Source organism: Cicer arietinum, chromosome 3 (genome assembly GCF_000331145.2).
Source record: "Cicer arietinum cultivar CDC Frontier isolate Library 1 chromosome 3, Cicar.CDCFrontier_v2.0, whole genome shotgun sequence".
Classification (NCBI taxonomy): domain Eukaryota; kingdom Viridiplantae; phylum Streptophyta; class Magnoliopsida; order Fabales; family Fabaceae; genus Cicer; species Cicer arietinum.
Window position 1 is genome coordinate 4,726,156 of NC_021162.2, and position 26,398 is coordinate 4,752,553.

Consider the following 26,398-nt stretch of genomic DNA (forward strand, 5'->3'; position numbering starts at 1 on the left):
TATCGGAGTTCTACTGCACCGTAGAAAATTGTTCTAGAATTATACCTTCAATATGGAAGTCAGATGGTTGCCACTCATGATATGGTACTACGACCACTCGAAATAAAGAGAATAAGTGAGAAAGAAATGGGGAGAAATAGAGAAAAGCCTCATATTCATAGAGCTTTTGGTGTGTTTTTCCATTTGAGCAGAACTCTATTTTTAGAGGAAATCTGCAATTGGATTAGAGAAAAAAGTGTGATCCATTAGGTTAGATACACAGAAATGTGCGCTATAATCTGATAAGCGAGTGCACCAAGAAACAAGAAAATAGTTAGGGTTTGACCAGAGAACTGATAGGAACTGACCGACTTAAATGTTGAATGTTGACTTGGTGGAGGGAAATTACATAATTAACGTATCAATGAGATAAATATGCAAGCATTCGTTTAATATTAAATAAATAAATAATTTATTAATTGTTTATATACTAAAAAATAATACACCACTTAACCCAACCTCAGGTCGGGACAGACGGACGGCGGCGGCGCGCGTGTGTCGTTGTAACACCCCGATTTTTAACAGCGCGGGTGTATTTTTTTTTTCAAAACAAATTCATGAACCAAAGAATAATTAAATAAAATACCTTTGGATAAATATTGAAGTCGTAACACAACGACAAATAAGTCAACAGAATTTACAAGCAGCGGAATAGTTTTTGAAATACGAATCCAAAGTATTTACACTTCAAAAAGTGGTACATGGAACCCATCAATAATAAAATGTCAAGCTAACAATATTGGTATAGGTACAGTCTTCCAAATTAAAATGAACACATCCCAGAAGAAAGACATCTAGTCTCTATACGTCAACCTAAACCGATCATTCTACAAAAACTATACATCCCGAGTGATCTTCACGCGCCCCGCAAGATCCTCCTAACATAGCTCCAGTCAGGTGTGTCCAACTACATTCCCATCCACAGGGTACTAACCGGTAGGATGGTCCTGGTTCTCATCTGAGGGCAAAGCCCAGATTTCCACAATAGTTGTAAAGGGTCACCAACCGAAATTAACAATTAACACATAACATTTAAGTTTTTAAATGCACAAAATAACCTTTCCACTAAGCATGCACCTTAAAAGGATTTTCCATATGCTAAAAGTTCATATAATGCTTGCCAAATGAAAATTAAGTCAAAATAAGTCTTAAATCAATCAAGTAATAAACAACTGGCCAATCCATTGATGAACCAATTGAGCAATCGATCATCTAACTCAAAATAAGAATTTCCACTAAGCCAATCGATTGAGAAATCGATTTGGATGAAGGGTTTTAGTGAAAACTGAACTCTGGGCTTAAATCAATCGATTGGGAAATCGATTTCCTAAGGGTCTTTCGTGAAAACTGTACTCTGGGCTTAATTCAATCGATTGGGAAATCGATTGAATGAATGACGGAGCCCCTGTATTAAAGCCAATCGATTTCCAAATCGATTTTGTCAAAATGGCTGAGCTCCTGTAATGAATCCAATCGAAATCGATTTTGTTCATTTGGCCAAGCCCCTGTCTTTCATCCAATCGATTGGGAAATCGATTTCCCTGATCAGTTTTCCAAAAATTCATGAATTAACCTAAGTCATTCCTAATCAAGTCCACAACCTAACACTTAGCAATTCCTACGCGATTACTACGACACACGAAGGTTCGATAACCATCATACTCACACACAATACACAACACATAGCACTTAACACCTTCATCTCAGTTATCACGATAAATCAAAATTCGAATCACTCAATCATAAACTCAAATCAAACATGACTCGCGTGCCAGGCACCCTAATGCAATGCGTATATGCCAAAATGCATGGACTCGGAATTCCAAACCAAAACCCTCCTCGAAGGGCCGTAAATCATAATTGTACCGCCTACCGCAGGCCAAAGTACCAATTACCGAGGTGCCACCTATCACGGGTCTGCACGATTTACTAAAAAGCGTAAACCATAAACGTACTGCCTATCACGGGCCTGTACCGTTTACCGAGGTGCCACCTATCACAGGTCTGCACGGTTTACTAAAAAGAACGTAAATTATAAATGTACCGCCTATCACAGGCTAAAGTACTATTTACCAAGGTGCCACCTATCACGGGTATGCACAATTTACAAAAAAGCGTAAACCATAAACGTACTGTCTATCACGAGCCCGTACCGTTTACCGAGGTGCCACCTATCACGGGTCTGCACGGTTTACAAAAACATAAATCATAAATGTACCGCCTATCACAGGCCAAAGTACTATTTATCAAGGTGCCACCTATCACGGGTCTACACGATTTACAAAAAGAATGAAAAATGCACGAGCATATACTGACTCCATCCATGGCAATCGTTAAGCAAATGCAAATATTAAAAGATTCCCCATTTTTAATACTCATTTAACTTAAACGATTTTCACAACAAACATTAAGTAAACAAGACATTAAGAGATTCTCCATTCTTAATACTCATTTAACTTAAACGATTTTCACAACAAACATTAAGTAAACAAGACATTAAGAGATTCCCCATTCTTAATACTCATTTAACTTAAACGATTTTCAAAACAAACATTAAGTAAACAAGACATTAAGAGATTCCCCATTCTTTAATACTCATTTAACTTAAATGTTTTCAAAACAAACATTAAGTAAACAAGACATTAAGAGATTCCCCATTCTTAATACTCATTTAACTTAAACGATTTTCAAAACAAACATTAACAAAATAAACATTAAGTAAACAAGACATTAAGAGATTCCCCATTCTTAATACTCATTTAACTTAAACGATTTTCAAAACAAACATTAAGTAAACAAGACATTAAGAGATTCCCCATTCTTAATACTCGTTTAACTCTAATGGTTTTCAAATTCCACACAAAACAAACTCAAACATATTATCAAATTCAATCCATGATTCACATCAAAACACATCAATTCATTTCTCCAGAAAATCCAACCATACACATATCAAATTTCATAAGCATGAATTATGAACACGTCAAACTTCATTTACTCAAATTCATACACCAATGGGTTAAATTCATTTTCCGCGAAACATTCATCAATATTACCAAAACCTAACTCTAAGATTTTACCCATAAAGCCTTAAATTCATTTTCCCCAAATCAACACTTTACCCCTAACAAAATTCTTTTCCACACAACCATAGATAAGTCCCTAAATGCAAATTAGAAGTTTGGAAGGAGCCCTTACCTTTACGTTAGCTTTAACGTGCGATTAAGGTACCGCGAGTAAATCCGGTAAAATCTCCGCTCGCAACATCGCTTCCAAAGTTGGTTCCTTAGCACCGTAGCATGGTAGTGAACAATTTTCCCTTCTATCTCTTTGCGAAACGAAACTTAGATCTAGAAGAAACGTGAGAGTTTGTGTTTGACGGTTTTGAAATCCCTAACACCGTTTTTCTTCGTTTTCGAATCAAACAAGAAGAATGAAGTTGGGAAATCTTTGGTTTCTAACCCACCAAGTCTTGGGTTTCCTTTCTTGAAGCAAAAGAAAGAAAAAGCAAGGAGAAGCAAGAAGGAAGAAAAAGGGCGAACTCGCGAGGCAAGGAGGGAAACGCTTCTGTTTTCTTTGTTTCCTTTCCTCTTGTTTACATATATAACTTATAAACATATATATACATTACATATAATAACATATATATATATATATATTACTAATAATAATAATATAATATATATATATATATAATAATTAAACCTAAACCAATAAATACCTAAATATCTAGATATTTATGAAAATCATCACTTCTCAAACCATTTTGATAAAAATATCTACTATCGTCGCAACTCAATTGATAGATAAAATTTTCAGCGACAAGTGATATTTTTAACAAAACTCTCTGGTGACCAATTCTTCATAACGTAAATAAATTATACTTCGACAAATAATTTTAATCCAATTTCCAAAAATATATTTTTGGCATTTAACCCACTAATTACCAAAAATTGGACTAAAAGCCTAAGAACTTCAACACCAAATACCCTAAAATTGTATAATTTAGGATTTAAAATTAAGGGTCTTACAGTCGTGGTCAATTTTGCATGTGTTATTCCTCCTTTCCAAAATTGAGGTACCCCTTGGGGCACACCCCAAGTTCCATACACCCACCTTATAAACACTACTAGTGTGTGTTATCCCTCCTATGTGGGTCTTCCTTATTTTTCAATTCACACCAACACCAGCTTATTAATAGCATCATTATTTCCAACAATTTTCTATTAATATCATCATTGTTTCCAATAATCCCCCACTTGAATTTAAAAAGAAGGTTTTTGAAATAGCACCAAATGTTTCTATAAGATCGTGCATAAACAAATGTGTCTCCTAACTTGAACCTTTGCATAACAAGTAAGATTCATATTTAACAAGAGTGACTCATAGTCTTGAACTCTATCTTTGACATCATACCCACACACAACCTTTTAATAGGGTGTATTCTCAAAAGTCCGTGCATTATGGCCCTACACGTGCATCTCAATATTGTGAACAATATAGGAATTCTGTCTCGAAATTCCATAGGAAGAGGTCCCACTTCCATATTCACATAGGTGAGTCTGTCAAAAGTACTCATGTAGCTAGGTACTCCATTCTACATATAATATATATCTCATTAAGAGTTTCTATTATCTCATCCTTTCATCGCTTCAGGAATCATACTTCTCTCATATATAATATAACATGTTCATCTCATATCACTATGACTTTTTATTATCTATTGAACCTAATTCTTGGGATCTCCAGTCTTTTAGGTTGGGTTACCATCATGATTGACTCGTTGATTTATAAGCAATAGTCTCATCCTTTTGGATGTATTTAGGGACATACCTCTAGAGATGATCTCGAGAGCAATTATCTGGATTTCATGAGACTGAGCTTCCATTGATATGTCATCTGATATTTGAGGTAGCGACTAACATCATACTTTTTGGCTCTAGCTTCCTTAGTGTCTTATTTCTTTTTTAGAGCATTCCATACATGTGTTAGCTGTTGGAACGATAATAATCATACATATCATCAACAAGTCCATTCAGAATATAATTCTTACATAAGTAATCATTATATTCCCATTAGGTTAATTCAGCATATTTCTTTTCATTTTCTGTTTGTTCATTTGTTTATGGAACAACATGAATTTCATCTTTTAGAACGTTGGCAACATTTTTCATGGTTAAGAAAAATAACATCTTTTGTTTCCACCGTTTGAAGTGACATCCCTCAAACCGTAATGATTGGTTGAAATCAGAAGCTGAAGAACCTATCCCAGTAATTTCGTCGGTTGACATGGCAGAAGGAAACTTCTTAAAGTTGTTAATTTTGAGTTTCGAAAAACTTTTTAAAATCAATTTATGCCACCGAAAATATTACTTGGTCGATTCGCGGACTAGGTCGCTCTCTTTAAGACGTTTCATGATGTAAGACCCATAATTTTAAATTATACTTTATGTATTTTAGTGTATTTTGGTATTGAACTCGGAGACTTTTTAGCCAAGTTATTAATATTTTGTGAGTTTAAATGCCCAAAAATATATTTTGATGCCCCGATTAAAAATTACTCGTCGATAAATAAATTAAATTAAGTGTTGTGAATCTTTTACGAAGAATTTAAATTTTGGGGAGTTTTGTTAAAAATATCTCGAGTTGTTGAAAATTGTATATGTCAATTGAGTTGCGACGAGAGTAGATATTTTTATCAAATGGTTTGAGAGGTTATGGGTGAAATGGTAATTTTGATAAATATTTAGATATTTTTAGATATTTGTTAAGTTATAATTAATATATATATATATATATATATATATATATATATATATATATGTATATAAATATATGTTTGGATGAAAAAGAAAAGGAAGAAAAAAGAAGAAAGAAAAGGAAAAACACAAAAGGAAAACACAAGTTCCTCTGCCTGCCTCGCAAGAACCTATTCTCCCTTCTTCTTCCTCTTTTGCTTTCTTTGCTTTCTTTTGCTTCAAGAAAAGGAACCAAGGCTTGGTGGGTGAGAAAGCAAGGATTTCTCAACTTCATTCTTCTCATTTGATTCAAAAACGGAGAAAAACAGTGTTAGGGATTTTCAAACCGTCAAACACAAAACTCCATTTTTCTTCTAGATCTAACCTTCGTTTCGAGAAGAGATAGAAGGGAAAGTTGCTCACATCCACGCTACGGTGCTAGTGAACCAACTTTGGAAGCGATGAAGCGAACGAAGTTTTTACCAGAATTAATTACGGTACCGTAATCGCGTGTTATAGCTATCGTAAAGGTAAGGGCTCCTTCCAAACTTTTAGTTTGCATTTAGGGACTTATTTGTGGTTGTGTTGAAAAGAAATTTGTTAGAGTTGAAGTGTTGATTTAGGGAAAATGAATTTAATGTTTTTATGGGTAAAATTTTAGAGTTGGGTTTTGGTGATATTGATGAGTGTTTCGTAGAAAATGAATTTAACTCATTTATGTGTGATTTTGAGGAAATGAAATTTGATGTGTTTGAGTGGTGGGTTGTGATAATTTTGTGGTTGTTGTGTTTGACGTGTTCATAATTAATATTTATAAATTTTGAGATATGTTGGTGTGGATTTTGTGGAAAAATGACTTGATGTGATTTGGTGTGAATTGTGGATTGAATTTGAGAATATGTCTGAGTATGTTCTATGAGGAATTTGAAAATCATTAGAGTTAAACGAGTATTAAAAATGGAGAATCTTCTAATATCTCTGTTTACTTAATGTTTGTCGTCAAAATTGTTAGAGTTAAACGAGTATTAAAAATGAGGAATCTTTTAATATCTCTGTTTACTTAATGTTTGTAGTGAAAATCGTTAGAGTTAAATGAGTATTAAAAATGGGGAATCTTTTAATATCTGCATTTACTTAATGATTGTCGTCCGAATTGTTAGAGTTAAATGAGTATTAAAAATGGGGAATCTTTTAATATCTGCATTTACTTAATGATTGTCATCCGAATTGTTAGAGTTAAATGGTTATTAAAATGAGGAATCTTTTAATATCTGCATTTACTTAATGATTGTTGTCCGAATTGTTAGAGTTAAATGGGTATTAAAAATGGGGAATCTTTTAATATCTGTATTTGCTTAATGATTGTCGTCCGAATTGTTAGAGTTAAATGGGTATTAAAAATGGGGAATCTTTTAATATCTGCATTTACTTAAGGCGGTACAATTATGATTTACGGTCCTTCGATGAGGGTTTTGGTTTGGAATTCTGAGTCCATGCATTTTGGCATATACACATTGCATTAGGGTGCTTGGCACGCGAGTCGTGTATGATTTAAGATTATGATTGAGTCTTTGAACTCAAGTTGTCATGGTGACTGTGTTATAATTGCCAAGTGTGGATGTTTTGGAATTGTGTGTAAGCGTGATTGATTGCAAAACCATTTCGAAACTTATGTTAACGTGGTGATTGTGTTATAATTTCCAAGTGTGGATGTTTTGGAATTTTTTGTAAGTGTGATTGATTGCAAAACTATTTCGAAACTTATGTTGTCGTGGTGATTGTGTTATAATTGCCAAGTGTGGATGTTTTGGAATTTTTTGTAAGTGTGATTGATTGCAAAACTATTTCGAAACTCAAGATGTCGTGGTGATTGCGCTATAATTGCTAAGTGTGATTGTTTGGATTTATGTGTAAGTGTTGATTGGTTTCGAAACCCTTTAAAAAGCTGAATTTTGCTGAATTTTGCTGTTTTCCTGTTGTTGTCTGATGTGTTCGAATACAGAAAGATGTATTCGAATACAGACATGATGTTTTTGCCACTGACTTACTGTGTAGTCGAATACAGACTGTTGTATTCGAATATAGACATGTTGTTTTGCTACTGACTTGTTGTGTAGTCGAATACAGAAGGTTGTATTCGAATACAGACATGCTGTTTTTGCTGCTGAATGCTGAAACAACCTTGTATTCGAATACAGAGATGTTGTATTCGAATACAACAGTGATGTTTTGTTAAAACCTTCATTTTTCAACCTTGTTTATGAATGTTTGGCATATGGAAACCCTTTTAAGGTGCATGCTAAGTTGAAAGATTATTTTGTGCATTTAAAAACTTAAATGTTATGTGTTAATTGTTAATTTCGGTTGGTGACCCTTTACAACTATTGTGGAAATCTGGGCTTTGCCCTCAGATGAGAACCAGGATCATCCTACCGGTTAGTACCCTATAGATGGGAAGGTAGTTGGACACACCTGACTGGAGTTGTTTCAGGAGGATCTTGCGGGGCGCGTCAAGATCATCTGGGATGTATAGTTTTTTTGGTAGAATGATCAGATTAGGTTGACGTATAGAGACTAGACGTCTTTCTTTGTGGGTTGTGTTTATTTTAATTTGGAAGACTGGACATATACTAATATTGTCTGTTTGACATTTTATCATGATGGGGTCCATGTACCACTTTTTGATGTGTAAATACTTTGGATTCGTATTTCAAAAACTAATTCGCTGCTTGTGAATTATGTTGACTTATTTGTCGTTGTGTTACGACTTAAATATTTATCCAAAAGTATTTACTTATTTATTTCTTTGTTATTAGGAATTTGTTTCGAAAAAAAAATATACTTGCGCTGTTAAAAATCAGGGTGTTACACACGACACTTCCCAAATTGTGCAAGGCAGACTATTAATCACGAAGTTCCCAGGATAAAACAACCCATATACACTGTATTGGAGTTCCACTGCACCGTATAAAACTGTTCTAAAATTACGCCCTCAATATGGAAGTCAGATGGCTACCACTTGTAATATGGTACTACAAGCACTCGAAAGAAATAGAATAAGTGAGAAAGAAAAGGGGAGAAACAGAGAAAAACATAAGATTCAGAGAACGCTTTATTTATAAAGGAAATCTGGAACTAGATCAGAGAAAAAAATATGATCCATTAGGTCAGATACACTTAAACGTGCGCTCCAATCTTGACCATAAAAACGTGCGCTCCAATCTGATGAGCGAGTCCACCAAGAAACGATTGCGTAATTAACGTATCAATAAGAGATAAAAACGCAAGTATTCGTTTAATATTAAATAAATAAATAATTTATAAATTTTTCATATACTAAAAAATAATACACTACTTAGCCCAAGCTTAGGTTCGGCCGAGTCGGTCAGCGGCGCGCGCATTGTGGTCAATTTTGCATGCATTTTTCCTCCTTCACAAAATTGGGGTACCCTTTGGAGCACACCCCAAGTTTCATACCTCCACCTTATAAACATTACTAGTGTGTGTTATCCCTCCTATGTGGGACTTCCTTATTTTTCAATTCACACCAACACTAATTCCAACAATCTTCTATTAATGTCTTCATAATTTCTAACATTTAAAAAATCATAGGCGTATATCAAAAAAACATGTACCGATTGACAATTACTTTGTGGTCAATAGTTTGTTATATCTACGACTACACCTCCGCCACTATAGGATCAAGGGAACCAATCACCAAACTTATATGAATCAACTTTTTTGTACGAATGATATCAAGAAGAATTCTTCAAGCTAGCCAAGTGAATTTGCTTAGGGATGGTATCAAGATTCCAAGGCTTTGGCCAACATTTAAAATAACCATTGAGAAGAGAACTACAAGGGAACTTCCAACTCCTCCCATTGTCTAATGGAATGATATAAACTTTTCAAGTAGAACAAGCTTTTCTTGTGAAATCCCCGTATCAAGTAATTCATCCAAGTTGAAGTTAAAAGAGATAATTAGACAATTTGAAGACTTCAAATGACAAAAACATGTCATTTAACAATTGATCATCTCAAGTTTCTAAATCATGATTTTGATGAGGGAGAGATCAACATCAAAAGGTTTTATTGTCCAAACCTTGTAATCAGTTATCCCCCCAAATGTTTATAAAGTGTCTTGTTCCCACTCTTTAGACACAACCATAATTCAGAACCTCATAAGGCTTCATGGATGTTTCGTTAAGTGTAGCTTGGAAGAAAGGGATGTAAGGTTGGTTTGGTGGTTGGGGTTTGATTCCTACCCTAAACATATTTCTAACAATTACAAATAACACTAACATAATATTAGCTATTTCAAAAAAAAAAAATGTAGCTTGAAAGATAACTAATAAGAGCTTTTAAAAAATTTCACGGGAAAAGTATTTAGCATTTAAGCATCTATAAATCAAAGAATCATGTGCATCAACCTTATATTACAAGCAACACAAGATTAAGATCATCCTTATATGAATCAACTTTTTGTACGAATGATATGAAGAAGAATTCTTCAAGCTAACCAAGTGAATTTGCTTAGGGATGGTTTCAAGATTCCAAGGCTTTGGTCAACATTTAAAATAACCATTGAGAAGAGAACTACAAGGGAACTTCCGACTCCTCCCATTGTTTAATGGAATGGTATAGACTTTTCAAGTAGAACAAGTCTTTCTTGTGAAGTCCCCATATCAAGTAATTCATCCAAGTTGAAGTTAAAAGAGATAATTAGACAATTTGAAGACTTCCAATGACAAAAACATGTCATTTAACAATTGATAATCTCAAGTTTCTAAATCATGATTTTGATGAGGGGAGAGATCAACAGCAAAAGGTTTTATTGTCCAAACCTTGTAGCCAGTTATCCACCCAAATGTTTATAAAGTGTCTTGTTCCCACTCTTTAGACACAACCATAATTCATAACCTCATAAGGCTTCATGGATGTTTCGTTAAGTGTAGCTTGGAGGAAAGAGATGTAAGGTTGGTTTGGTGGCTGGGGTTTGATTCCTACCCTAAACATATTTCTAACAATTACAAATAACACTAACATAATATTAGCTATTTCAAAAAAAAAAAATGTAGCTTGAAAGATAACTAATAAGAGCTTTTAAAAAATTTCATGGGAAAAGTATTTAGCATTTAAGCATCTAGAAATCAAAGAATCATGTGCATCAACCTTATATTACTAGCAACACAAGATTAAGATCATCCTTATATGAATCTACTTTTTTGTACGAATGATATCAAGAAGAATTCTTCAAGCTAACCAAGTGAATTTGCTTAGGGATGGTTTCAAGATTCCAAGGCTTTGGCCAACATTTAAAATAACCATTGAGAAGAGAACTACAAGGGAACTTCCGACTCCTCCCATTGTCTAATGGAATAATATACACTTTTCAAGTAGAACAAGCTTTTCTTGTGAAGTCCTCGTATCAAGTAATTCATCCAAGTTGAAGTTAAAAGAGATAATTAGACAATTTGAAGACTTCAAATGACAAAAACATGTCATTTAACAAATGATCATCTCAAGTTTCTAAATCATGACTTTGATGAGGGAGAGATCATCAACAAAAGGTTTTATTGTCCAAACCTTGTACCCAGTTATCCACCTAAATGTTTATAAAGTGTCTTGTTCCCACTCTTTAGACACAACCATAATTCAGAACCTCATAAGGCTTCATGGATGTTTCGTTAAATGTAGCTTGGAAGAAAGGGATGTAAAGTTGGTTTGGTGGTTGAGGTTTGATTCCTCCCCTAAACATATTTCTAACAATTACAAATAATACTAACATAATATTAGCTATTTCAAAAAAAAATGTAGCTTGAAAGATAACTAATAAGAGCTTTTAAAAAATTTCACGGGAAAAGTATTTAGCATTTAAGCATCTAGAAATCAAAGAATCATGTGCATCAACCTTATATTACAAGCAACACAAGATTAAGACTATGATATTAGTGGAATCCATACCCCCTCCCTCTTTTTCTTTGGCCGGCATGATTTGCTCAAATTAAACTAATGAATTTTTTTCACCGTTGTTGTAACCCGACCCGAACTACTTTATCATAAATTCAATGTGATCACACAAATTAAAAAGAAGAAGGAAGCAACCCCACCATTTTTCTATCGTTGGGAACATGTTGACTAAAACAGATCTCCGAGTTGTCTAAGTTCATCAGTAATTCAAAAAAATCTTGATATAATTGGAGGATTCTTTGGATACAAGAAGCATCAAATTGAGTGGTTCTACATAAAATAATCATCTGCAAAAAACAAATGAGAAGGGAATGGGGTACCTCTAGCAATTTGAATCCCATGGAGGGAATTCCTTTCAATGGCTCTTGAGATGAGACTTGAAAAAACTTTCGTACATAAAAGAAAAAGATAAGATGATAATGGGTCGTCATGTCTCAAACCTCTTTGAGGCTTAAAAGTTTGACAAGGACTACCATTCAACAAATATTGTTGTAACACAAAACATGATTCGGGAGATCCAGTGCCAAGGAAACGCTATATTCGCCAACACTTCTTTAAGAAAAAAATATCTTTCAATCATGTCATAAGCTTTAGACATATCAAAATTCAAACCCACAAACATTTTTTCCAGCAGATCTTTTCCTCGTGTGATGAAAAACATATAAAATTATAAGTGTGTGTCAATAATTAATCTAGCCGGGACAAAAGCACTTTGAGAAACGTCAATAATGTCCGGTGGAATTAATTTAAGATTATTAACAATAACTTTTGTTACAATTGCGATTTAAGTTGCTCAAGTCGTTGCCATTATTCAACACATCTATACATTATAATAAAGCAAACATGATAAACTGGCAAGTTTGACACGTGTCAACAAACTAGAGTTTTAAGAAAATATCAAGTTTCTATTAATAGAAATAATACGTGCTTATGGCCAATTAAAAAATAAAAGGAATGAATTAAAAATAAAAAGTTTTTTTGTAAAAAAAGCATAAAACATCTGTTACATCACGATCTTTGTCCACGATACATCCGTTGAGAATTTTATGGTCAATTAAAAAATTAAAAATAAAATACAATACACCACGACTTGACATTTTTTTCTATGCGTCATGAGAAGTTAATGACTAATTAAAAAATAAGAAAAATAAATTAAAAATAAAAGTTTTTTTTTAAGAAAAAAAATAAAATTTCCATTACATGATAAATGCAGAAGTGAATGACCAATAAAAAAATAAGAAAATAAATTAAAAATAAAATCTAATGCACGACCTGACATTTCACATTTTACGGTTGAGAATTGAGTGGCCAATTGAAAGGTAATTATTTTTAAAACACTACTTTAGCAACCGCCAATTCAAATCTATCTATACAATATAATAAAGCAAAGATGATAATTTGGAAAGTTTGACACGTGTCAGCTAAACAGAGGGTTAGGAAGATATCAAGTTTGAAATAATATTTTTTTTGGAATAAAATTAAATTTATGTTACACGACTTTTGTACATCAGTTGAAAAGTTAGTGGCCAATTAAAAAATAAAAGAATTAATTAAAAATAAAATACACTACACCACTACTTACGTTTCACCGTTGAGAATTTAGTGGTCAGTTAGAAAAGAAAAAGAATAACAGCAAAATACGTTCAATTACACCCACCACGACGTGACACTTTTTGGAATTGTTTTTAAACACTACTTTAGCAACCACAGTTTCAAATTAATTTATTTTATTTAACGAATTCTTTTAATTCCCTCGTACTTTCTTTCTTAATTCCTGTGCTCCGTAAACCGTCTCTCTTCAATACTCTCTCATTTCTTCATCAAAGTTTGTTACTTCAATTTCTCCAATAAATGAGTTATGAAATTTGGTTGTTAGAGTTGTGCGAATGTGGTTTCTGTCTTGATCTCCTCAACGTCAAACAAAACTTTTATGCAACGGAAATAGTACTGACATTCGCGAGCTTTTATTTCTCGATTTGAGATTAATATTCCTGGTGGAACTATGTATTTGTTCGTGCTTCTAACAACTTTCTGGAGTATACGTTCATACTAATTACTTAAATGGTAAATTTTGTTCAATAAAAAGATTACTATTTTGTTATGTATATATATATTTTGTATTGTTTATGTTTCTTAATTTTGTCTCAAAAAATTGTAAATTTGTATATGTATATTTCTATCCTCTTATATAAGATTTGTCTTAATAATTCCGATTTTAAATTCACTCATAAATAGTCAACAAATTGTACATTTGTATATTTATATTTCTATTCTCTTATACCAGATTTGTCTTAATAACTCTAATTTTAAATTCTCTCACAAATAGTTGCTGCCCGTGCTAATAATTTTGATTTTAGGTTGTCTAATAATAGTGTTGGCACACAAATATATTAAATAAAAAATAATAATTTATTTAAGTAAATATAAAATTTATTTAGACTTCTTAACATGAATTCAATTAAATTTCCAGAATATTGAAGAGAAAAATAGTAATTTATTAAAGAAAATATAAAATTTATGTATGAATTAAAAAAACAATTCATTTCATCGATTCACTTTGTGAATAGTACTAAAATGAAATATATTTTGCCACTTGATACAACAAAATTTATATTAATTCTTAAATGTCATGTATTTCATATAAATAACATATTTTGAATAATAAAAATAAAAATTCATTATTAGGTTACTTACTCATCTTTACATTTACTAATTTACTTATTTTATATATGTCCATGTCTATTATTTAAAAAAAAATTATTTCATCTAATCTAATTATTTAATTTTTTTTTAATAATTATTGTTTTTATTTGTTTAAAATTAAAAGTATTGCTTTATAATAAGTTTTTTTGGAAAGAAAAAAGATTATGTGTAGAATTAAAAAATAAGGCATCATCATTTGAGTAAGATTAAAAAGTGGTGTTAGAATCATACTTTTTATCAATAACATTGAGCCTATAAGAAAGTAGTTTTTAAGTTAAGTTAAAATTAAATTTTTTTTAATTTTTTTATTGTAAATTATTTTTTTAAGTCAACATATATATATAAAATATAACAATTTATTTATTAAAATCATTGTTTCCGTGCGGCTGCACGGGTTACAAACTAGTTTAACACAATAAGAGACATTTCATCTCCCACAACATGACATTCTTTTGGAAAATATGACAAAGATGTCATCAAGACTCAAGTCTGTATCGGCTTAATGGAATATTTAAGGGAGACAAAAACCTCCTCACGATTAAAGTTGGATTCAAGATATTTCTCATGTCATTAGTGAGTCTTCCATGAACAACTTCTTCAATTTGTGAAGGATCAGATGAACTAAATAAATTTGGAAATAAACTCGTGAAATGTTCTAGCTATATTAAGAATCAACAAAATTGTGAATGAAGTCATACATCTAATATTTGTTAGTTATTTCTCAAATTCCGTATAGTGTCTTTAAAATTATTAAAGACATTATATCAACGAAAAAAATATTTTTTTTAATTTTTATATTATATCATTAATTTTAAAATTATTATAAAACTAAAATGACATGAAAACATATTAATTTTTTGTACTAAAAACATTAAATTTACATTTAATGCTAATGTAGATTGAATTTTAGTTATTACTTCAATAAAAAAAAATTGTCTGAGTATGTCGAGACAAAAAAGTTTACATATATATCTTAAATCTGTTTGTTATAATTTTTACAATAAAAAATTTATTTAAAAAAGAATTGTTTTTAAGAGTTTCTTTTTGTTGTTAACAAAAATAGCTTTTATGGGTTGTTTTAGATAGTTTTTCAAAAATAGCTTTTATGGGTTGTTTTAGATAACTCTTTAAAAATTGAGAATTTAAAAATAATATAAAAATTATTACAACAAAAAGTTGTTTTAGTTAGTTTTTCAAAAAAATTAATTTTAAAATTGATTTTATTAAAAAGTAATTTTTATTACAACTACACAAACTTAAACTATATTTTTTTTATAAATAATTTTTAAATTATTGAAATCTACAATAACATTAAATGCGGAAAAATAATATGTCATCTTTACTTTGTTCTCGGTATGAATATACGTTGTAACATATCAATATAAATATTTTTTATTTTAAATAACTTTATTTATTTATTTTTAATTATATCATTTAATTAATAATATGTTCATTATTTTTAAAATTTTAATTTTAATTTCACTTTATATATATAATAATAAAAAATATACGAATAATTAATAAAAATAATTTAATAATAATTTTTTTTTATTGTGCTTTTTAATATATGTTCAAAACTTTTAGACTACACTTTAAAGTAGAGTTATTAAAAAAAAGGTTGTCGAGTAAATCTCTAGTTTGGTTCACTCATTCCTCTCATTTTAAAAATTGATCACATTTAGTACTCATTTAATTTGAGCTTCAATGTTGGTGGTGATGTGTAGAAAAATATGAAAAATAACGGTGATGTGGAATTTTATTAGAGCTTACTGCATAGTAGTTGAGATCTTTTGTTTTGTGAAAGCTCAATCGTCGTTTAATCTTCGCACAGTGTCGTTTAACCCGTCTGGTAACATTCCGCCGAAGGTAGCTTTTACACGGTGGCAATAACAGGACGATAGAGGTCAGGGTCACAAAAACCCCGTTTCAGGCTCATCTATCAAACGCGTTTAAATCCAACGCCTTAACTCGCGTTAATCCATTTTATTTTTTTAATCGAAAACGAAAGAAACCAAACACAAACAAAACCGAATTATCCCAACAAACCTTTCAAACCCATAATCGCTTATAAACAATGACGGAGGATAGCAGCGTTAGGGTTTCTTCTTCCGAAGAAGCTTCGCAAACAAGACAGAGGTAACTCAAAGTTCATTTCTTGCGTTTTTTTAATTATGTGAAATTAGTTGGATTATTTTGCGGTATTGATTTCACAGTAGATTTGTATTTTTGTTAAATTGGGATTATTTGAATAGCTTAGTGTGAATGTTATCAAATGTGAAATATTAAAATAAAATTAGTCTTTATTTGGTGAAACGACCACACACTTAGTGATTTAGATTTTAGGGTTACATTGAAAGAATAGGAATGCTAAAGAAAATGAATTCTATTATATTTGATACTATTAGCATGTTTGGGAAAATGAATGTGGCACCGTGATTTGGTTGAAGCTCGAAAGTGTAGTTTTTGTCCTATAAATACAATTCAATTGGTAGTTGCAAGGACATTGATATGGAGTGGCTTGAATTTAAACCCGGGATTCCCCACTTCTCCATACTTAAGGTGTGTGAGTCTAGTCACTAGGCTATTTGACCAAAAAAAGTGTTGTTTCTTTTTTTACCACAATCGTTGTGATTCTACCAAACTCATTGTCAATCCAAATAGGCACTATATTTTGTGAAAATGGGATGTAAAAGAAAATTGATTCAATTGTATTTGACACTATTAGCATGTTTGGATTATATTTGTTGGTGAGTTTGGCAAAATGAATGTGGCACTGTGATTTTGTTGAAGCTCAAAAGTGTGGTTTTTTAGCAAAATCGCCGTGATTTCTGCCAAACTCACTGTCAACTCGAACATGCTTTACGTTTTGTGATTTTTTGAGTGTTTTGTTTTATGTTTAGAAAAAAGAGAAAATGGGATCAACCAGCAGAGTCATTGGTACCAGTTGGGATGTCAGTCCCTGGAGTTCTCCCTTTGAGCAATGCTGTGCCACTTGGTGGGGTTGCATTTCCAGGTGTGACTCCAGTGATCTCGGGTGCTCTTTTCACAAATCCATTGGCAGCTGCAGTCATGCTTCAGCAGCAAAACAGCTCTTCCGTAACTGCCCAAAAATTGAATCAAGTGAGATGTTTGATCCTGTACGATGTTTGTTGTGTTTGCTGGTGCCCTTTCTTGATCATATTGTTGCATCAGAGTTTAATTGTTTTAGTTTGTGGGAAAGAAAGTATGTTGTTCTATGATGACATTTCATCCAAAGATTTGTGTTAACTTGGTGATTGAATGATATGTGAATGGGATTGTGAACTTGGTGCTTGAACTATGTCTTCTACTGAGGCGGCAGTAGTCCTCTCTAGTCTCTAGTCCTCTTGGGAGCTTCTTGCACCACAATAAAATATTGATATTGAAAGTTGAAATTGAAACTATATAAAATTATTAAATTTAATTTTGCAGAAATGATTTGATAATTCAGCTTCCCCATTCTTTCTAGTTTTACCCTTTAAGCATGTTCTTTTAAAGATTTGTGATATTGTGATATTGAATACTAGCTTGGTCCATTTGTTCTTCTCAGACTCATTACTCGCTAGTCTGCAGAATATGCTTTGTGATCGGCTGAAATAAAACCATTGACTTCATCTTTTGTGCATTTGTCATTAAATAAAGATTTGTTAATTTTTATGTCATTTATACAGGAGTATTTTGACAAACTTGTGTTCTCTGTTATTCCAAATAATCATTTCTGTATAATATTCATAGAATTATTGTGTAAGGGTAGGTTGATGCTGTGCCACATTTTTACTTAATAAGGGTTTATGTATGTAGCGGTTTTGCAGTATGCTGCTGAAGCCTTTATTTTTCTCGGATTTTTTTTACATTATTTAATTATTGATTTCTGTAATTTTTAATTTTTATCTTGGCTGTGGGATAAAATTTCATTTAGCAAAAGATCCAAGATGAGTTGGTAATTGCTCGAGAAATCGTCATAAATGATGCAGAATCTTCTATTCGTTACAAGTTGACAAAACGTCAAACACAAGAGGAGGTGAGTTGTAAAGATCAATTGTACACCCTTTTAACTCCAAGCTTCTCTTAATTTTAATCTTTAACGATCAATTTTCCTCTTCCTGCAGATCCAGAGGTGCACTGGTACTATAGTTATAACTAGGTTTGTAGGTCGTTTAAAGCATTTCTAAAGTCCTTTCAGTGTTTTCTATATCCCGCAAGTAATATATATGCTGGTTGCTTGCACAGGGGAAAGTATCGACCGCCCAATGCGCCACTCGATGGAGAGAAGCCATTGTATCTCCACATCTCTGCTGGAGCTCATGTACAACCTGCTACTTGTTTTTTTTTAATATAGCATCATGATTGGGTTAAATAATCAGATTTCATTGGATACTTTTGTGCAATCCTTTATTTTTATGAAAGTAAACACGTATTACTTCATAAAATAATGTAAGACAGATCTCATATATAGATTGGAAAACTTTGAGATGAAAAGAGTCTAATTAAAGCAATTAAATGAAATGTCATGTGTAAGTGATTATTGGATTGAATTCATTTGTAACAAAATAGTTTCTTATTCTTGTAAAAAGAATCATGTCGTTTGTTTGTATGATCAGTCATGACACAGTAATGGATTAATGGTTGTGTTACACAAGAATGAATTGCATAATTTGATTTGTTTTTGGTGACATCATATTATATTGCAGATAAAAGATACGGCGGAGCGAATTTTAGTTGTTGATCGTGCTGCTGCGATGATTGAAGAAATGCTAAGGCAGGGGCAAAATTCACAGTCAGTTTCCTCTGCCTCACCTTCACCTTTGGCTAATGGAGTAAAGGTACACATTCATTCATTACTAGCTTATTTATATTGTTATAATCTGATGTGTCACAACTAAAATGTATTGATGAATCAGGTACTGTGCACATGTGTGTTTTTGGGCTTTGATGCTGACCCATCATGGAACATTGTTGCCCGTATACGTGGACCAAATGTGAGTCCTTCCCTACCTAATCAATTTGTCTAGTTACTCTTGGACTTGATGTTTGTGCATGACTATAAGTGGACAGTCTGCCACAATTATTTTCTGAGAGGACTTTTTAAGTTTCTCTTCTGTAATCTGTCTGTGTATCTGTTGGCTTTCTGAGTCTCATGTTATGATTCATGATGTTATCATATAGTCATATGCTGTTTCTGTTTTCTTGCATTTACTATTCTATCTTTTCACTCACTAGAGTACCTGTGTATTTACTATTCTATCTTTGATGGTATGGAAACACTTTGGTATAGCTTAGGTTATCTGATTTCCAAGGTGTTGATTAGGCAAGTAAAAAGGGAGGATGGCTGGGGTAATTGAAGAGTGTTTTAGCTGGAGTGTTCATCTGTACACACACACACACACTCAAAAGGAAACTTGCCAAATAACTACAAAATTAGAGGTTAAATTGACAGAAAGGGTAGAGATTGAGTATTCGGTTGTTTGCATAAAACTAAAACTAGATTTACTTAAAAGTATCTTTAGTTATCCTAATTAATTGCCTCATCTAACAGAATATAAGTCAGCCTGACTTAGCTTATTATTTATTGAATTGGAAGTCTAGCTTCATATTAGATTTTTATATTGGGTCTAACCCATCCTTATAAAGCCAACTTGTAAGGTGAGGGGCCTCTTTATAAAATCTTTTAAGGCCTTGTCTATTTTCAATATGAGACTTGGATTTTTGCCAATACACCCCTCACGTCTAACACTATTAGGCCTAGTGCATGGATAATTTAGTCAGCGGCCCTAATTGATAGGCGCTGATACCATATTAGGTTTTTATATCGGGCCTAACTCATCCTTACAAAACCAGCTTGTAAAGCGATGAGTGACTCTGCTTATAAATTCTTTTTAAGCCTTATCTATTTTCCAATACATCATTATGTTAATTTCTATTTACTGAATAAATGTTTTTATTAATATATTTTATGATGCTTACATTGTGTATATTGAAGTTGAGATAATCTAATGTTTCGAGCTTCCAATACATCATTATGTTTATTTCTATTTACAGAGTAAATGTTTTTATTAATATACTTTATGATGCTTAAATTGTGTATATTGAAGTTGATATAATCTAATGTTTCGAGCTTCCTCTGACATCTCCGTACAATTTGGAGAATTTTTTTTGGTGTTGGTGGTCGTTTGGATTTGAACGCGCAGGACCAGTATATAAATCACATTATGAATGAAACAGGAGCAACAGTAATACTGAAAGGAAGTGGTTCAGGAAACGATGAAGGCTCAAATGGAGAAGGTACTTTCTTTATTTGTATGATCTGAACTTTTGAAGGGAATGTTATTTCAGCATAGCTTATCTTCGATATCTATGGTTTTCAATTTGATTCCTTTTCTGGTTGCAGAAGAACAGCAGCCTATGCACCTGTTTTTGTCTAGTAACAATGCAAAAAGCCTTGAAGATGCTAAGTACTTGGCTGAAAATCTTTTGGATACAATAAGTATGGAATGTGGTGCTTCGAGGTATTTAATTTTATATTGTCATATGGTATAGGATCTGTGGGCCAGATTTTATTTCTTCCCAGAGAGAAAATTTTAGGAAATACTTGATGTTTTTCTAAGATATTTGCTCTTACCATGTAGGAGCAAATCTTTTTGTAGAAAATCCAAATTTTTATTTTTTAATAGTTCATGGAACATGACATACCTTATGAAGATTTCCTATGCTGATGCCAACACGACAACAGTCCTTTTTCATTATAGAATTATTAATATCAAGTATCCATTTTGAAGTGAATTTGGATTATACTTTCATACCCATTGGAAAAAAGGGGGCTAAATATTACTTTTCTATACACTCATCCTGGAAAAACATGTATCCTCTCCTTAGTATGATAGATGGTAAGTTAGATCAAAATGATGTCAAATTGTCAATGGCTCAGGTGACTGGTGAGAGGCTCTCACCACCAAACAATTGCTGCTTTAAAGGTGTTCTTTTCACATAGAAACTAATATCGTCAAAGAAGATTTAGTGCAGTTTGTTGAGATTTGTGTTTATTAAGATGAGACAGAAGTAGAAAATGAATATTTGGGGTGTTGTCTAACTCGTTACTTTGATTCTTTGAAGGCTAGCGATATCTTAGAAATGGTAATTCACTGAAGAGATTTGATTATGTATTTGTATTATTCACAAAGAAATGGTTGAGCTTCCGCAATGGGGCAAGAACTAAACCAGAGTACAAATGAGAACAAACTCTCTAAGGCATTTGTGAGGCCTTTTCTCTCCCACGCAATGAGACTTGCACCACACAAAAAAATGTTTTCTTCCTACTAACAGACCCCTATTTATACTCTGTCTGTAACTAACATCCACTCTTCTAACTAACTTTTGTTGCTGCTGTTACAATTATTAGTTCTCCTTAACTACTTTTATTTTCTCTAACTTACACTCTTTTAACTAATAGTCGGCAATCACGATGTGTGCCGTGTAGCCTAGAGTCGTGGGTTTGAGGCTGATACCTAACAGCTTCTGCCCTGCACACACTCCACGGAATCTCATGAAGGGCTTTATAAATTGATTATTTTCATGAATGTATGTTCCATTGCTGTTGCTTTCTATCTCAGTGACACTTATATTATCCCACTATTAATATTATTATTTTAGTTTACAATTTAGGTAGTTTTGTGTTACAGATAGGTTCTTTCACACGGTCTTTGTAGTTTGTACTGTAATTGAGAAATTTGAAACTCTGGACTTTGTTGGTTGATTTAAAGATTAAATTTAGAACTTGTTTGGTTTGCATTGAATTTTTTAATTTTTTTTTTGGAACTAAGATTGGGTTTGAGATAGCAGTGTGTGGGTGGGATTCCCACTGTTGGAAGTAGAGGTCTGGTAAATCTGATTGGCAATCATCTTTTTCCATTGCAATTCTTTAAACAATGTTATTTGGTTATTTTTATGTTGGTTGGGACCATAATAAATTACTTTAACTTGGATTTCTTTAAGTTTTAGGAAATAACTTTCGATTTAACTGTCATAGGGTTTCATCATGTAAAGTTTATAGTGCTGTTCCACCTCCACAGCAGGTATATACAGCTGCTCCACCTCCACAGCAGGTATATACGGCTGTTCCATCACCCCAGCAGGTTTATAGTGGCCCTTCTTTGTCCAAGCAGATTTCTACTGCCATTTCACCCCCACAACAAGTTTATAGTGCTGTTCCACCCCCACATCAGTTGATGGGTGGAGTTCAGAGTTTTGGAATTGATCGAGAGGCAAGCACAGGCGCAGGCACTAGTTCAATGTCATCAACTGCAGTTTTGACACCAGTTCCTCCAGCTTCCTTGGTTGGAGTGCCTAGTGTCATCACTGCCATCACTTCAGGGACTACACAACAATCTACAGGATATCTAAGCCTAGGTCCTCAAGCAAACATGATTGGTTACACTCCTCCTTTAGTATCAGGTGGCACTAGCTATATTGGATATGGTGGAATATATCCTCAAGCTACCCCATTGCAACAAGTTGCCCTTGCCCTGAAACACTCGCCTCCCGTTGCTTCAACCGTTGCTCCCACAACGTCAGCATCAAACAGAGAATTCAAATCAACCACAAGCTCTGATTATGAAAAAGAGGATAAACGGCCACCTCAGAGGCGGAAGTTTCAAGAATTACCAGTTGTTTCGAAGAGCACAAAACTCAATCAGGTTATTGCATTGCCATTGATAAAATCTTTTAATACATCATTGCATGAGTCAGGGGAATATCATTCAGTCCTTTTTTATTTAGTCGTAGTTTCTTGCAACTAGTATGGTTGCTGCAAATAAAAGGCTTGGTTTATGGGAAGTCTAGTTTAATACGTGTGCTCTCTGGATTCAGATATATACTATTAATTAGATGTGGACATTTGAATATTTTATAAATAATCAAAACAAGAATTACCTAACGTCAGGACTCTAAATGAGGAGCACCATAAAGATGCAAAGGAAAAATATGGAAATCTTGAGTTTACTTCAACAAGAAAATATTATTGTGAACATGAAACACTCTGATATGTAACTGAGATAGTGTGTAGGATTAATGGGGAATTGGGAAATGAACTTGGGAATCTGAAGACTGTGGGTTCTGATGAGAACAAATGAAAGAAAAGAAAAGGTTGATACACACAAGGCTGCTAATTACCTTCTGAATCCCTCTCTATTATGAACTTTACTTCCCTTTTACATTTTTTAGAGTATGGAGTTTTTAATAGCAATATTGGCATTTGAAAACTGAGATTACTCATTAGCTTTTTTTTAACATAGTTATCTTTATGTTTTTTGGTTTTCAAAACGAAAGGTGGCAAAGTATTAAGATTGAAACCCAATAACTTAAATAATAGCAAATATCAAATGCTTCAGAAACATAGGTCAAGGGCCTAGTATACTTGCAGATCTGTGATAAGCTAACCCCTCAAATGACTGATTTGATGAGAACTTTCTTTTTTTGCAATAGAAGCAAATATCTGTTACCCTTTTATTATATTTGTATTTGTACCATTTCTTCTCTTCTGGTCACAGCATTTGGTGGTTTTTATACTTGCATGATATGATACATTTGGCATATTCACTTTCAGCTGTTTGTTTAGATGAAATTGTTATTTGACAAAAGAAATATAAAGTAAACTGGTTGTAGATACATATCATGAGCAGACAACATCATATTTTCATCTTTTTTCCCTTTTTTGTTGCATCTAGATCTATCTATAGATACTTTGACATTCTAAACTAAAATTTTAGTTCTTTTCTGTTCTCTTCATAATTTTTATTTCTTTATCAAATCAAATAATAGTACAAAACTTATCTTGCACTGCTTTTCATCTCTTCCTCTATTCTGATCTAAACATATTATCTTGTGCTGACTGTTGATGCTTTATATTCCAGGTATTTTCTCTGACCTTCTATGAAGCTAATATGCTGACACTGGACCTGTCTGTTGGGCCGTTGGTTTGTATGTTTGACAGGGTTTTCAGTTTTTTAGGGTTTACATGTGGCTTCACAATAAATGCCCTTGCCAGTCCAAACATTATTCTGATTTTTCTCTTCATTGTTTAAGTTGCTGCAAGCTTGGGGCTTTGCCCTCCAATCCTGCATATATGGACTCTAAATTTCTTCAGAAAAGAGATAGGGGAAAAAATATAACTAGAGAATGATATATCAACATCACAATCATAGAAATGATAAGGGTTCTTTAATTTTAGGTTATCCATTGAAAGGTCACTCTTGAACATCCAATATTTTTATAGCCTAGATACGGTCAACGGCATCTTAAACAAAACATCTCACATGAAATTCCTTTTCATGTTACATTATAATTATATTAATTAGCTATTTAAACTGTTTTCGTTGTACAAATTTTCCTTTCGTCTATTATCATCTGTGTGACATTAATTCATGTCATAGAATGATAGTTCATCCTACCCTATATTATTTTGCATTGTTCTCTGTATTTATTTTCACTTTTATTTTTTATAGTTCAGAGTCTCAATTGACTTGTAGTTTGGTGTGTTGGAACAATTAGTAAAATATCTGACTCAGCAGTTGTGTTTGGATTTTTGTTCTGTTCCATTCTAACTCAATTGCAGGGGTCGGAACTTCTAAAACCTAACAAACGATCTGATGACTTGGTTGTGAGGAATATATCGACTATGCCTGCTCCTAAGAAGTTGATCCAGCCACCGTCCAGTGGAATTCTACCACCCCCACCAAGAAAAATGCCTCCACCACCTCCTCCACAAAGAACTATGCCCCCACCACCTCCTCCACCTAAGTTTTATGATCGAACTGACGTTAAAGTACAAGACAAGAGCAATAATTTACTGAAGACAAAATCTGATGCAGTTCCTGGTTAGCATTAAACTTGCTTTTACTAAATTGAGCAACTTTAATATTGTCTTGTTGTGTCATTATTTATTTTATTCATTTTTCTCTATAATTTGTATTATGTATGGAGCATTTATTATCTGGTTCTAAGTGTGACCCTTCAATTGACTTGGCATGCTTTCTTTATTGGCCATCTTCTAAATTTCTGTGTAACTTTATTTATTTCAGATACTTTGGTCAAGCTAATGGAATATGGGGACGATGATGATGATGACCTAGACGATTCAAATGAGGAAATGCTTCCTCGCACCATCCAAGCAAATGGGATTCAAAAGCCTTTCTGGGCTTTATGAGCTGTAAAGTGGATGTTGAAAAAAAGTGGTGTAAATTAGTAAATTGATTAGGTCGGGATTTAGCCATTTCATCGGTTCTCGATGATCGCTGGTTACGTTGGTTACTTTATCATAGTGCAACGGAGAGTGGAGATCCCTGAGCATGATTTTTGGAGAGAACTAGTTGGTTGTTGAGTAGCATTTGAACTCAACAGGCTGTAACTGCACATTCTCGTCCGCATTCCAGATTGTCTGTTGTAATTTTGTGGGGTAATATGAGTATTCGTGTACACACTGGTAATCTATTTTAAATAGTTTAGTTGGCCACCAATGTGATGTAACTATGCTATGATAAGGGGTTTGAATACTGCTTTTTGCTTCCTCTTTTTATAGTTGGCAAACTCTGCTCAATTTGCCTGACTAATGAATGAAACAGTAGTTCCCAGTTGCAAAACCTATTTGTATTTGCATCCTCCTATTTGGTTACCTTAACCTTTCTTGAGTTCTCCTACAAATCAACACTAATTCCTGATTGCTGTTCTATAGCTGTTGCATTATGGTTTTGTTGAAAATGAGACTATTTTTTTTAAATATCATTAGATATAAATATGATTTTAGTTTATTCTGTTATAGCGATTTTTGGTTTTAGTTATGTAAGTTTTTATGTTTGAGTTTAGTCTTTACAAATTTATAAATTGTTGCTTTTAGTGTTTGACGGCATTCATCGCCCAACAAAATCATGCCATGTGGCCTA

The 26,398-nt window shown here is 32.9% G+C and overlaps 1 protein-coding gene and 1 long non-coding RNA gene across 3 annotated transcripts; one reads left to right on the forward strand and one right to left on the reverse strand.

Annotated features, from left to right (window-relative positions):
• Positions 1 to 638: 638 nt before the first annotated feature.
• On the reverse strand, positions 639 to 12,474 carry LOC140919573 (uncharacterized). Its single transcript, XR_012162268.1, has 2 exons — positions 12,068 to 12,474; positions 639 to 997 (listed from the first exon to the last, which is right to left on the reverse strand). It is a non-coding gene; the product is annotated as an uncharacterized lncRNA (long non-coding RNA).
• Positions 12,475 to 16,097: 3,623 nt separating this feature from the next.
• On the forward strand, positions 16,098 to 26,100 carry LOC101501753 (protein RIK). Of its 2 annotated transcripts, XM_004489460.4 has the most exons (12): positions 16,109 to 16,586; positions 17,351 to 17,570; positions 18,388 to 18,489; positions 18,578 to 18,612; positions 18,699 to 18,774; positions 19,160 to 19,291; positions 19,370 to 19,447; positions 20,657 to 20,750; positions 20,857 to 20,974; positions 22,492 to 23,158; positions 25,075 to 25,336; positions 25,541 to 26,100. In XM_004489460.4, exons 1-12 carry the CDS (start codon positions 16,525 to 16,527, stop codon positions 25,663 to 25,665), a joined length of 1,971 nt encoding a protein of 656 aa, XP_004489517.1. In that variant the 5' UTR covers positions 16,109 to 16,524; the 3' UTR covers positions 25,666 to 26,100. The 2 variants fall into 2 exon arrangements, with proteins under 2 accessions (XP_027187677.1, XP_004489517.1); XM_027331876.2 differs by lacking the exon at positions 25,541 to 26,100 and having other exon boundaries at positions 16,098 to 16,586; positions 24,374 to 25,247.
• The last annotated feature ends 298 nt before the right edge of the window (positions 26,101 to 26,398 follow it).